General features: G+C 43.8%; 1 protein-coding gene across 2 annotated transcripts in view; it reads left to right on the forward strand.

Annotated features, from left to right (window-relative positions):
* BLMH (bleomycin hydrolase) overlaps nt 1-13,342 on the forward strand; it is a 27,169-nt gene that overhangs the window by 8,438 nt on the left and 5,389 nt on the right. The window contains exons 6-11 of one of the 2 annotated variants that reach the window (XM_019545783.1): nt 553-645; nt 5,632-5,787; nt 6,469-6,627; nt 6,731-6,798; nt 7,395-7,512; nt 10,920-10,989. In XM_019545783.1, coding sequence (XP_019401328.1) covers nt 553-645; nt 5,632-5,787; nt 6,469-6,627; nt 6,731-6,798; nt 7,395-7,512; nt 10,920-10,989 — 664 coding nt within the window. Of the gene's footprint in view, nt 1-552; nt 646-5,631; nt 5,788-6,468; nt 6,628-6,730; nt 6,799-7,394; nt 7,513-9,505; nt 10,301-10,919; nt 10,990-13,342 lie in introns of those variants that run through there. The other variant, XM_019545784.1, reaches the window with a different exon arrangement.

The raw sequence follows: 13,342 nt of genomic DNA on the forward strand, positions 1-13,342 counted from the left end.
CATTGGGGGGGTCCCTGTTCCCCCGAGCACCGCCAGGAGTGACCAGGAATAGCGGTCACAAGCTGGCAGAGGGGAGATTCAGGCTGGATATCAGGAGGCGCGACTTCACCACCAGGGCGGCTAGGGTCTCGAACCAGCTCCCAAGAGAAGTGGTGCAGGCTCCTACCCTGGGGGGCTTTAAGAGGAGGCTAGACGATCACCTTTCCTGCCATGGGGGTCAGACTCGATGATCTGCTCAGGTCCCTTCCAACCCTAGAATGAGACCCGCTCAGACTGTCAGATGGAAGAGTTGTTGCTTGCGCTGATTTTAAGCTTCTGTGACTAAACATTTTTGTTGATCTCTTCCAAAACGTTATAAAGCCTGACTGACATATTAGGTTCTTTTTTAACGTAACAGTTTTGTTGCATCTTTTTTTGGTAATGTCTAAAAACAGATGTCTGCAACTGCAGTGTAGAGTTCTGACCTCTTATATGCTGACGTGCGCAACTGATACTTTGATTGTTTTGCAAATGTGAAATGGCTTTTTAATTTTTAATTTTTATTTTTAACAGATGAGAGAGTACTGTTTACGGCTAAGAAACATGGTAGCAAGCGATTCAACTAAAGGAGAACTTGCTGCTGCAATGGATACTATGATAGAGGAGGTAATATTTTATAACCTGATTCTCTCCATCAGGAAGGGGTTGCAATAGATGAGGTTGTTCTGGCTTGTTCTTGTTCCAGAGTTATTTGGACCATGCAAAAGAAATCCCTCCTACTAAGCAAAAAACAAATTGGGTACATCTGTATTGCTTGGTTGTGGTGCTAGGCACTGCCATGCTGAGACGTGCACCTGCACACATACGGTCTCCTGAGCTGGGAGGTGTAGCTGCCTTAGCTTGTACTGTTGCATGCCAGGAATCTCTGCCTCGACAGGGATGTTGGTGTGCGTGTGCAGAGTAGGTGTGATGCGTCAGCAGGGTGGTGCCTGGAGCTGTCATTTGACTGATACCCACATGTCACTAGTGACAGATGGGTATCCCTTCCCTAAGTGCTGCTAGGGCACTTAGTAGGCATTTTCCCTTCGCAAGCCTGTCTTTGCAGTGCTGTTGCATTTGGATATTCCCATGCAGATCCCAGAGCTGTGATTAGTTTACTATTGCAGAAGACCTGTTCTGTTAACCTCACTCAGCACGGTTATCACATGACACAACTGAGCCATTGCAGTTTTTCACGGGGGCTAAAACTAGTGCATGCAGAGGGTCACATCATGAACACAGGCTAGATGAACTGAACTGTGTTCTGTCTCCCAAGTTGATGCTGAGAAGTTTTACACAGTGTGTTGTTGCAGAAGTTCTCCACGAGAGAGCAGAAGAGACTAACCAAAGCAAGTTGAAGCTGCTTTGCATTAGTACGTAGAAAAGAGCAGGGGGTATGTGCCACTCTTTCATATCAGTGAAGAAAATGAGTTGCTTTAGGAAAGCCAGCTAGGCTGTCTAAATACCGTGTGCATTAACTTTTAAATAAACTAAGACTATGGACAAACATAATGTTTTCCTGCTTTAGAAGAGGAAAAGAAAAGGAACCGTTTTAGCACGTACATCAGCTCTTAAGATGTCACGGTTACACACATCCATGTGTTCCTGCAATGGTATGAGCGAGCTAAACTGTGGAGCTTTCACCCTGTAGATATGCTGGGTTGAACGCAGCAGGTGCCACATGCTAATCCAACTTATTCTGTTCGCTAAGTTTTTTGTTGTTGTTTTCCTTCAAGGCTGGTTTTTGAAGCAACACATATTGCTCATGGGATGTTAAGATTGGTGTCTATGGTCATATGTTTCTTATATTTTTCTGTTTTGACAAGTTTGGGGGTATCACTATTGTTGTCTGGTATGAGATGATGCTGTGGGCCTCTTCCAAATCCAGCTACTGTGGGATTTCCTAGAGGTGTGTTCAGTAGCATTTTGCAATCTAGCTTTACAGATCTCAATGGAGGTGGATTTGCTGCTTGTTTCCTGAGGTTATATTACAGCATAATGTGCCTTGCCCTTATGCAAAGCATTAATAAAATGTTCCCTGAATTTTCCTTCTTCCTGTTACCTTATTCTTTTGTTCTACTTGCACAAGTTGTTGATCTTTGGCTCTAACTTTCTCAACACTGCAACTTAGTACTCTGTGGGTTAATGGGCCATCAACACAATTCCCATTGTTAAACTATGCCTCGTGGAAGCTGTTGCAGAATACATAGTTTCTCAGAATTGGCTTGGTTGAGTCGGAGAGGGCAAAATTCTGTAGTCCATTAGTAAGTGATTTTCCACTCCCCCCCGCCCGCTTTGTTTAGAGCCTTAGTTTTTAGGGCTGGACCCTGGAAGCAGAGCTCATTGATGGCTCATTAGTTCTTTCTGAATCTTGAAATTATCCAAAGGTTGTTTATTCCTGAGTGTTTAACCGGGTTCTTCCTGTTTCCGCACTAATAGCTGCCTGATACTAAAGTGGATTTCCTTTTAGTAACTAGGATTGCCTAGCTGCACCTGTCTTACTGTTTCAGGTTATTTTGCTTCACTTGTTCCTATGCATCTGATTGTGCCTGGATGCCAAAGTTGAAAGCTTGATATGGCAAAACCGGAAGATTAGGAAAGGGTCTAATTTCCTGCGCATCGGTTTGCACGTTTGTCTCCATTTACTTCTGGGCGGTAATACTGGAGCTTCAGCAGAGCTGTTCTGTGCACTTTTGGTGTGAATACTGAGTGTCTGGTGTTCAGCCTGTTCCAGCACAAAAAAATGCTCCTTATCAAAGTGGTATGTGATAGGTCAGAGGCTTACGTCATCGCAGCTTATATGATTGAACTTTTCTGGCTTCAGTGCTGTCTCTTTCTTTTCTTTCTTGGACTCTGCCTTATCAGTAGTGGTCCTTCTTTTTCCCCTCCTCACCCTGGTCTTGTTTTTAACAAAAGAGCCCCAGCATACTTGTCACTGGAGTGATTATAAAGCACTGTTAAGTTGAAATAAGCTTCCCCTGGGAAGGAAGCCTTTGAGATATTATGGGGTGGTCTGTGGTGGGTGTGGTGGAAAACAAGACGGGGAGACCATTCTGCTTCTGCTGACTTGAGATTTCTGTCTCCATCGTTTTCCTTCCTTTGGTTGGAACCGTTTTGCCCGTTGCTTTCCTTTTGGACCTTCTCTGCTGGCTGCTTTATTTCTGTAATCCTGGGTGGTTGTGAATCTAGGCCATCTGAGGCAAAGTGGAAATGTCCACTAGCAAATGTTATCTCTGTGCAAACAGTCTGTGTGAGAATCCAATATTTATAGCAGGTCAGGGGTTTAATTTTTTTTCCTCTTAAAACCTTTTATTAAAAAAACATGTTCTACGAAAACTCCATGTGTGAATTCATCCAGTAAAAACATGAGCCCACGCCCTTGTTTCCTCTTTAAAATTAATCTCTTCTACTATTTTTTCCCCTGAATGTTTCTGCTGCCCTGAGGAGCTGCTTGTGTTGGAGGGTAGGTAGTGTAACACAGGACTGCTCGCTTGACGTCAAAAAGACAGGCTGGCATGAAGTGTAAAGCTAAAAGTCCGTCTGGTAAGGAAAGCACAGATAAACCCAAACCCCTCTGACTCCCCTCAGGCTAGGCACTGAAATTTATTGTATTGCTTTAAAGGGAGAATAAGAGTTATCACTGCTGAAGGTGTCAGCTGATCCACCGTCACTTCTGTATGCACCACTAGTCCATGGTAAATGAAGCTAAGCGAGGGCAGTTTACACTGGAATACAACACCTAAATGATTGCAGTTTACCATCCACTAATTGTGGGACAGTGCAGATGCACAAAATAGTTACAGTAGGCTGGTGTGAGGTGCAGTCATCTCCCCCTTCTGCAGCCAGTATCACTTTTTAGTTTTGATCTAAACCTCCAGATGGGTATTTTTCCTGAGCAGCTTCTAAGGAGAATGGGGCAAAAGGTCAGAAAATGTATTAGAAATGCGGTTGTTTCTGCAGAAGTAAAACTAGGTTCTGCCCTCAAGTTTTAGGCATTTCATGGAGCTGAAAAGGGAAGTATGATGCTTCCAGCAAACTGCCATTGGCACTAGAAGGAAGAAACCCGGCCAGCTCGAATCCTGAAGCAACTGTAGGTTTGGGGTAGTCCAGGGAAGCTAATTTAGCCACTCATCCTCATACAGGCTGCTGGGACGGGCCAAGGCCTGTGACTTATGAATTAGCCTGGCTCGCTCCACGGAGGAGGAAGTTGAAGTTGTTTCCAAAAATGTGCAGTTTCCTCCTAATCTGGGGAGGGCAGGGGGTGAAGAGATGGACAAGGGCCCCAAGGTTGTTAGCCTGGACCTTGGGGCAGGGTCCGGGAGACCAAAACGGGTGGTTCTGCGTGGGGGAGTTCAGACCAAGGGAGGCTGATCCCCTGCTAAAAGCTTCAAGTGTGGGTTCCCTCTAGTGAACAAGACTGAAATTGCACTTGAGGAACATGGAGCCTGCAGGGCTTCTGGAATTTGGGGCTAGAAGTAAAATGAATTGAAAACTTTTTAACAAACAGTATTTCAACCAATACTGCAATCTTTGGCTTCCTTCTCTCTGCAAAGTTCAGGTCATCTTGGCTGGACATTGCCTAAACCTAATGCATCCCACGAAGCACAGTGGGGAGATGGGGGAGGGCCCCCTGAGCCCTGTGTTTTTAAAAAGAATTTGACTTAGTGATAGAATCAGCTTGAAATCCAAGTCAGGAAATGCTGTGTAACAGAATCATGTTGGCCACCAAAACTGTTGCAGTGAGCAGGCGGTGCCTCTCAAATAGCCTGCATCATTTATCCCTAAAACTAGATATTGTTAACCACATTCAAATGGATGCAAGAAGACTTATTTTAGAACTTCCAAAGACTGTAAAAACTACTTCTAAAATACAAATCCACATTGCAGAAGGAAAGGGAATTGGTGACAGCATAACATTAGAAGGAACTGGTTTCTGTGTGTGTGTGTGTACGCTAGGAAAAGCTGGGTTACTGCATGCACAGCACAAGCTGTGCGCTATTAAAGCAGCTTCCCATCCAATATTTGCATGTGCTGTAGTGGGGAAGCTTTCTTGAAAGGTGGCAATTGCCTTGACAGTGTTTCTCTTCTCCCCCAGCCTTTAGCAGAAAGAGATTCCTCAAGGTAAATTGTAATGTGTGTGTGTCCTTTTCCTGTTACTGCACAGTGTAAATACCACTACTGTTTCACTTTTTCTCTGGCTTTGCTAGGGTTAAAGTTTGGGCAGTGCTTTAGCTCAGCTGCACGGGGCATCTTTTTTTTTTTTTTCCTCCTGGCCAGCTTGGAATTTAAAATATTAGTGTCTGTCCTGGAGGCCTTTGGCAAACAGCATGCCTCCAAGGGAGAATCAGTGGTGTCTTTCAGCATGGGGAGGAAGTTCTTAGTTGTGTAGCCTTTAGTTTGACTTTGAAGACTTGGGGAATGGGGTGTAGAGAACCGACTGGCAAAAGATTATTCGAGTGGTCAAGCATGGAGCCATTCGGGTCTCAATTCTGCACCTGGTTCCTACATGAAGGCATCAGTTGACTTGGAGCATGTCTTTAACACATGCTATATAACATCATGCACATCACTGGTGTAGGTGAATTTTTCAGAGTTGTTTGGTGTTTTCTGCAGGTCTTCAGAATAGTCAGCATCTGCTTGGGGAGCCCCCCGGACACCTTCTGCTGGGAGTTCAGAGATAAGGAGAAGAACTATCACAAGATCGGCCCTGTGACACCAACGGAGTTCTACCAGGAGCACGTCAAGCCGCTCTTCAATATGGAAGATAAGGTTGGCGAATACGGAAGCTGCTGTCTTGAGTCACAGGATCATAGAGAAGTCAGGCTGGAAGGGACCTCCAGGAGGTCACATCTAGTCCAGCCCCCTGAACAAGATGGGATCGTCCCTGTCTAAGCCATCCTGTACAGATAACTATATGAGCAGCCCTCTCATGTGACTGCCAGGCACAATGCCCCAAAACACCAGACACCTTTTTACTGTTAAATATAGCGTCTTGTGCATTGTTACAGAAATGGGGTTTGTACACGTGAGACTGCGGGACGTGGGTTTAGATGAATAAGCGCTCCTAGTGAAGGCAAAGTTGGTTCTGCATTTTTAGTATTTGCTCTTTGCCCTTCAGGTGGTTCTGCATTAATTTGGGCGAGGTATTTGTGATTAAGTTGTGACAGGACAAGGAAGAGTGCACAGCTTACTCAGCCATGGACTTCTATTAAAAAAAAAAACAAACAAACCGAAAAACAGAGGGAGAAACCCAGAATAAGGAGTGAAGCCTGTGTAGCAGCTGAGATGCGCTTACTAGCCCGGAGAGTGTCTTCTATACTCTGGCAGTCGAGCCAAAGCTCTCTTGGGTTACATAGTGCTCAGCCAGCTAGAGCAGAAGTACTCCCTTCTGAGAGTTAGTTCTTTCTCTGCGTAGATTTGTGACTTGATTTGCAATCTTGATCATGGCAGGTTTGCCTTGTGAATGATCCTCGACCTCAGAATGAGTACAGCAGGCTCTACACTGTGGAGTACCTGGGCAACATGCTGGGAGGCAGAAAAACCCTCTACAACAACCAGCCCATTGATGTCTTGAAAAGGCTGGCTGCGGCTTCCATTAAAGATGGCGAGGTTTGTTTGATTTAATTCCAGTTGGTAGCATGGTATTTCTGTCTTGTGGTGTACAGCTATGTTGGGATAGTGCCCAGGTGTGACTTCTTCCTTCTGTTTTTAGGCTGTGTGGTTTGGCTGTGATATTACAAAACATTTCCATGGAAAGCTGGGCATCACTGACATGAATATGTAAGTGTAGGAAACTAAAATAAAAAACAATTCTCTGGAAATCAGGCTAATGAACGAAAGTGCTAAAGCGATCAATGTTTCGGCTGCTTCCAAAAATGGCTTTATACCCAATGATGACTGGGTAGTATGGACTTGTATTTTTGTTTTTCAACCTCCTTTTCTATTTTGCTTTTTATCTGAAATGTTGGAACTTCATTAAAATGCACTTCCCCTTTTGATATAAAATATTCCTGTATTCAAGGAGAGGTAGCTGAACATCTTCTGTGCCCAGACAGAAAGGAAGGGGATGCAGCTCTGGACAGATGTATGTCTGTGCGGCAATTCTATGACAGCTCCTTTATTGAGCTTGTGCATTTCCCTCGTTGTCTAGCATCTAGTGAGTGGCATTCCTAAAGGGGTCTGTGCTTTGCATTTATTCTAGCTGAGATGTTCTGAAAGTAGCTGAGATTCCCCAGGTCCCTTGCAGTGCATCACTGCTTGCTACACTGCATTCCACTCCATCCTGCTGGATGCTATTATAAGCACCTCCTGTTTATAATAAAAATGCTGTTCCCTCCATCCATATTGATGCCCATGTGTGTCTGGCTTCATTATAGATTTAATCATGACCTGGTGTTCGGCGTCTCTGTCAAGAACATGAACAAAGCAGAGCGGCTGCTGTTTGGAGAGTCTTTGATGACCCATGCCATGGTCCTCACTGCCGTCACAGACAAGGTATGATCCCTTCCACAAGCACTTGTGGTGTTTGCACAGATGTATTTGAATTTTCCTGTGGCTTGTTTGTGTGCTCAAGGCTCGTTCATAATGCATAGGTTGTTCTGCGGAAGGTCAGTATGAGATCATGATGTCGCAGTTGTGCATAATGTCTGGGGCTTACCCAAGTCACTTGGGCCTGTGCGAGGGCTTGGAAAAACTGAAAATACTAACTTACCAGGGAGGGAAGAATTCTAGGCAAGGGGCAGGCATAGCTTTATCCTGCCTAGAACATCCCTTCTTAAAAAGAAGGCAGAAATTTGACTCGTATATTCTGAAACCTGAAAATGCAATGTAGATGGATCTAAATGGTATGTGGATTCTCATCGGTCTTCCTAAGCAGAGAATCAGCTATAATGGGTAGCCTTCTCTGTTCTGCTGCTTAATCAAATCTTGGGGGTTTTTTATGGCACCAAACATATGTGCTATAACCTGCTTGAACTACCAGCAGGAGGCACTAAAGTATCCAGTAAGACGCACACAAATCGGTATTGCTCAACTGTGCTGCCTCCACCAGTGAAGAAGACGTTGCAGCGCCAGGTCGCTGCGGAGCTCCAAGTTGTAGTATTTGCTGAAATTGTGACCTCCAGTAAAATAAACTGGAGAAGAGACTAAATGATCAGGGCTCTGGTGTGCTGTCACGTTACTCTGAATTTTGACGAACAAGGAAGGCTTGTGAAGTGAAAACTTCCATGTGCTTGTAAACAGAACAGGATTTGATTGTGGTCTTGAGGAACATGGCCAATGGTACTTGGACAACCAAGAGATCACTTAAAAGCAGTAGTGCCTTTTTCACACTAGAAAAAGCCCAAATACGAGGCATTTTCCCTGTCCAAAATTTGTTATGTCCGAACATGTCATTTATAAATCCTAACTTAATCTGAAGGAGCTTTGATAGGCAGTTGTAAATCCACTGAAGCATTATTTATTTTTTACCTGTTGTGTAAAAGGTTTTTGATTGCAGTGGGATTTTCCTTTTATCTTTTTTGCTTTCAATTTTACAATGTAATTTTTCTTTTAAAAGGCAAGTTTGACATGGATTATAAATGGACATGGATTAACTCTGTTCAACCCAGTTTTTATATGCCAGGAAGTGTTTGAGAATGGGCTCAGTTTTCTTCCTTTGGTAGAGATTGAGTATCGTGTGTTAAGATTATTTTTTTTTCCTTTGTTTTAATCTTATCTCTTGTAGTTTAACTTACCTACTGCTAGTGTGGCTATCTGGCTATCAAAGGATAGATGAGCAAGTTTTTCAAAGACTAGTTATCTCTACTTCTATCATTCAAATCACTAACAAGAGAAGATATCAAAGGAAAGGAAAAGGCATGCACTTATATTCTCATGGGAAGGACAGAGCAGCAGCACTGCATCTAGAAATAGCTAGCAGATAAAGCAGTTTTCTTCCCAGGGCTTCTACAGGCTTGATATGTGCATGGAAACAGTAGATTTCCACCCCCCACCCCCACCCCCGGTAAGTGCAATGTACATTAACCCACGAGGGCTCTTCAGCTGAACCTGGATGGAAATCTTGTCTGCTACACAACTCAAATTGGTTTGGTGGAAAGCGGTTTAGCACGTCTACGTAGCTTTTGTGCTATTCTTCAAGTTATGTCCTTTGTCCTTGCTGGTGTAGTTCTAAAGGACTGGGAAACGCATCAGAGATTACTGAAACAAAGTTTCTGGTTCAGCTTGGAGGAGCACTGCGTTTGGGGAGACTGCACAAGCCCACAGAAACATTGTGGGGACAACATGCCAAGATTGGTTGAAATATTTCAGACGGTTTAACTGTACAAAGACGTTAGAGCGGTTCGGTTTGAACTGATTTAAGCTTAAATTTTTAAGCTCGCCGGAAGTTCATGGAAAGTGCCTGGTGGTGTAGACGACTTGCAGCGTTTGTGTGGAAACAGTGATCTGTTGTTTCCTATGTGGCTGTAACTGGCTTAATTTTTTCTGGGAGAAAGCAGGCATGGAGCCCCATGAAGGCTGCAAAAGTCTGCAGACTTTGAGCCTTTTAAAAGCAAAGAAGTGATACAAAAGTTGGCATATTCCCATTGGGAAGAAAAGACCTTGAAGGCCAAAGCTGGTAGTGTGTGAGAGGAGAGAGCGGCACCCCTTCACTGCAGGGCCAAGATGTTAATAGATGGGACAGGGTTAGAGTGAGAAAAGCACAGTAAGAAGCTCCTGTGTTTTCCAGCTGAATTACAGCACTGTTGCCGATGTGGGAAGAGGCCTTGTAGGTTGTGAGAGCAGACGGGAAAAGCATTTCACCAGAATAACAACCCCTCCCACCAACAAGCCCGTGTTTCTTCCCCACTGAGAGACGACATTTGTCTGTTGGGAGGAAACACTGGGGCGTGGAGAGGGGCACAAGACCTCTCGTGTGTTTTTTTTTAATTAGAAAAGTTACGTTTCTCTGTAATGAAACACTATGTGCAGGGGCACAGCCGCTTGTTCGTGTGACGTGTTCGAATTGGTCCAGACAGGTCCACGAATTTTTGTCTCCTTTGAATGCGGAAATGAGCTCACCTCCCCCCAGCTGTGGGCTGTGCTGAAACAGGAAATCTTGTTTTCCCTGAACTATTTTTATTGTCTAAACAGTGATTTATTTTTTTCATAGGTGTATCTAGAATATAGTGAAACAAGCTGGTATTTTATTTCTGACGGGTGCAAGTATTTCAATAGCTTAAATCTTTCAAATCCATTAACGTACCTAGTCGCAGGAAAGGAGAAACCCAACCACACTATAAAATGTAACCAGGCTTCTAGAAACAGTCACAGATGCTGTCCTGTCTTTATTTGGTAAACACTGTCGACTCAAAACCTAAAAACGTCCAGTTCCAAGCATCTGGAGTGATGTACCCAAGCTATGACTAGGAAACCACATGTTTTAGCATACTTCTGTTGCCAAGATAGCTGCAAGGAAAAAGGACTGTTTTATAAACTTCAGCCCCTTGGTTACTTGTGTTAGCGTTGTGCTAGTCATGCATCTCGACCTGCTCGGAGACTCTTTCCGTTTGGAACAAGTACCGTGCTAGGTGTTGGATCTCGACTGAGATCCAGACAGAGCCACTGTTTGCAACGCACCTGAGCAAAGTCCTTGGAGTTTTTAAATGGGATTGTGACTTTCTTGTTTTGTTAAATGCTTGTTATCTAATAATGGGATGATGACCTGAACTAGACAGACAGCTTTTAGAAATGGAATAACTCTCCTGTGCTTGATGCACAGCATAAGTAACCTGGTAGATGGTGTCCTAGAAGAGAATTCAAGTGTCGTGCTGGTGGTGGGGGTAATGTTTTTAGAAGTGGAGCTGGTGACTGGGCATGTGAAGCCAGCCATTGAACTGTTTAACCATGTGTGTTTGTTCCAGGATGAACAAGAAGGATCGTTTGAGAAGTGGAGAGTTGAAAACTCCTGGGGTGAAGAGCGTGGCTGTAAAGGTAACACGGTTCATAGACATGGGACCCTGCTGCTGCCCTTCATGTATGAAAATAATGGGAATAGGAGCAGGGCTCTTTTGCTAGGATTCTGTAGGTTGCAAACGGCCTCTGTGCCCCAAGTGAGACACTGCAACATCATAGAACCATAGAAAATTCAGGTTGAAGGGACCTCGGGGTCGCATCTAGTCCAACCCCAACTATGTCATCCCAGCCAAGGCTTAGTATTTTAAGACCCAGGTAGACAAATTAACCGCAGAATAGCATAAGGTTTTCCTAAGGCCTCCAGGTCCGACTTGAGGATTAGAATCCTGAGCTTGGATTGCTGCGTAGTGGCCTTCGGTATTGCCTGCTCCAAAGCTGTGTTTGCAGACACAGCTGTACCAAGTGTGACACGTCAACAGATGGCTGTGCTCATTTTAATGGACACAGATTATGAGCTATCTTTCTAAATGAAGTTTGTTTTGGGGGGGAGGAATTGTGGGGAAGGTATAAGAAGGGCTGAGTTTTTACTGAAATTCCTCACTAAGTACCCCAGCCAGACCACTGGAAGCTGTCTTGGCTCTCAGAGATGCCGTGTTCAGGATTGAGATACAGAGGCTCAGTTGCTGCTAAGGTTTCCTGTATTCTAGGCCTGGGCTGAGCCAATGGGTAAAGTGGATTAAGGCAGCTTATCTTCAGTTGATGCTAGTACCTTTAGTTTAAAGAAGCAGCATAGTTTGTAATAGCTGGGCCAGGCACAGTGAAATTGTTTTAGCCATCTCACCGAAGCAAAAGTTGGGAATCTTTTTGAAGTCATTGAATGGAGAAGTAAGATGCTGTAAGTAATACAACTCTTGTATGCTGGGGTGCCCAGTTCAGTAACATTTGCATAGAGCATTGAAATTCCAGATGTGAAGGCAACCAGAAGCGCATGGTATGCATCATCTGGGGGACAGCTTGGCTTTGTACTGTAACTTCTGGCAATCGGATCGTTTAAAGCTTAATTTCTGCATGAAAAGATGAGTGGAGCAAGGGCAAGATTTACCACCAGGTAGTGGTCTAGATTTGGTCTCTGCATACATTTTAACTGCCAATAATTCTGTTCAATTAACAAATCATCGGCTGCTTCCCCTTTGGGAGAACTCAAATGACTTCTTCTCACTGTTGGATTACATGCACGCTTGTGGGAATTATTATTATAAATTGGAGGCAGCCTTAAAACTCAAGAGTTTGGTCCCCTGCAGAGCTGAGTGCTTTACTGGTGATTTCCTGTAGTCGGCTTTGTTTTCACTTGTCGTGATGCCAGACTGCGGCCAAGAGTGTGGTCGTACCTGCAGCCGGCAGGGCCTCTCTAGAAGGACTTTTAAGAAAGATGTCTATGTGTTGCAGTGGTTCATGGAAACTAACACAATAGCAAGGGGTTTGTTCTCAACTTCGGGTTAGTTTGTCAAATGCTCATCCAGTCTTCAATGCTATCTCTAGTGAAAAATAGAAAAAGTTTTTAATATTAATGTGTCTAATAAGCTTGTCAGGGAGGAAGAAGGTCATTGCTGTTCTGTTGCTTTTAATCTTTTGCTGCAAAACATGATTCCCCCCCCCACCCCCATCTGAAAACAAGCTAGCGCTTTATTCTAAAAAAACCTGGGATTCTAGAAAGCCTTTTAATAAAGAGCTGATAGATAAGTTGGCAACTGCTTTTCAAGACCAAGCATGATAGTGATCACTTCTGAGAATTCTGCTAGCATGTAGCCCATCAAAAATACTTTATCATTGTAAATAAGAAAGAAAGAAAATTGCAAGTAAAAATATTATGGGGAGACTTTAGGAATCAGAACTGGTGGTAGAAATGATACCTTTTATTAGACCAAAGGGGAGACTTCTTTTATCTTTCTGGTTAGCTCTGCTGGCTAGTTTTCTCATCTCTGGAACCTCACCACACTGGTTGATGCACAAGTTGACAGAGGCATAATTCATGCCTAGCTTTTCTACAGTATTGTGCAATATTTTGCACACTTCCCCCCCTCCCCCAAAGCTTATTCTCTCCCCAACTATACAGTTGGTCCAGTAAAACATAGTGAAAACAATCCTTCGTTTCTCACACATTCCCTGGATAATCATGGCTTTAACACACCAGCCCTACTACAGTATTGGTTTGAGAGATGATTTATCTATCAATATATCATCTAATTTTGCTCAGGTGAGTTTACTACATTGGAAAAACAGGGGCTGAAATGTGGCCTGGCTCCAGTCAACACTGTGAGCAGAAGTACTTCACAGTATTGTGTTGTGGAGACGCATCTGGGATTATAACAATGAACTTTTAGCTTCCTCTTCTTACAAAAATTTAAATCGATTGTGTGGGTTTTTTTTTTTT

The sequence above is a fragment of the Crocodylus porosus genome, unplaced genomic scaffold (assembly GCF_001723895.1).
Source record: "Crocodylus porosus isolate Cpor-Errol unplaced genomic scaffold, CroPor_comp1, whole genome shotgun sequence".
NCBI lineage: Eukaryota > Metazoa > Chordata > Crocodylia > Crocodylidae > Crocodylus > Crocodylus porosus.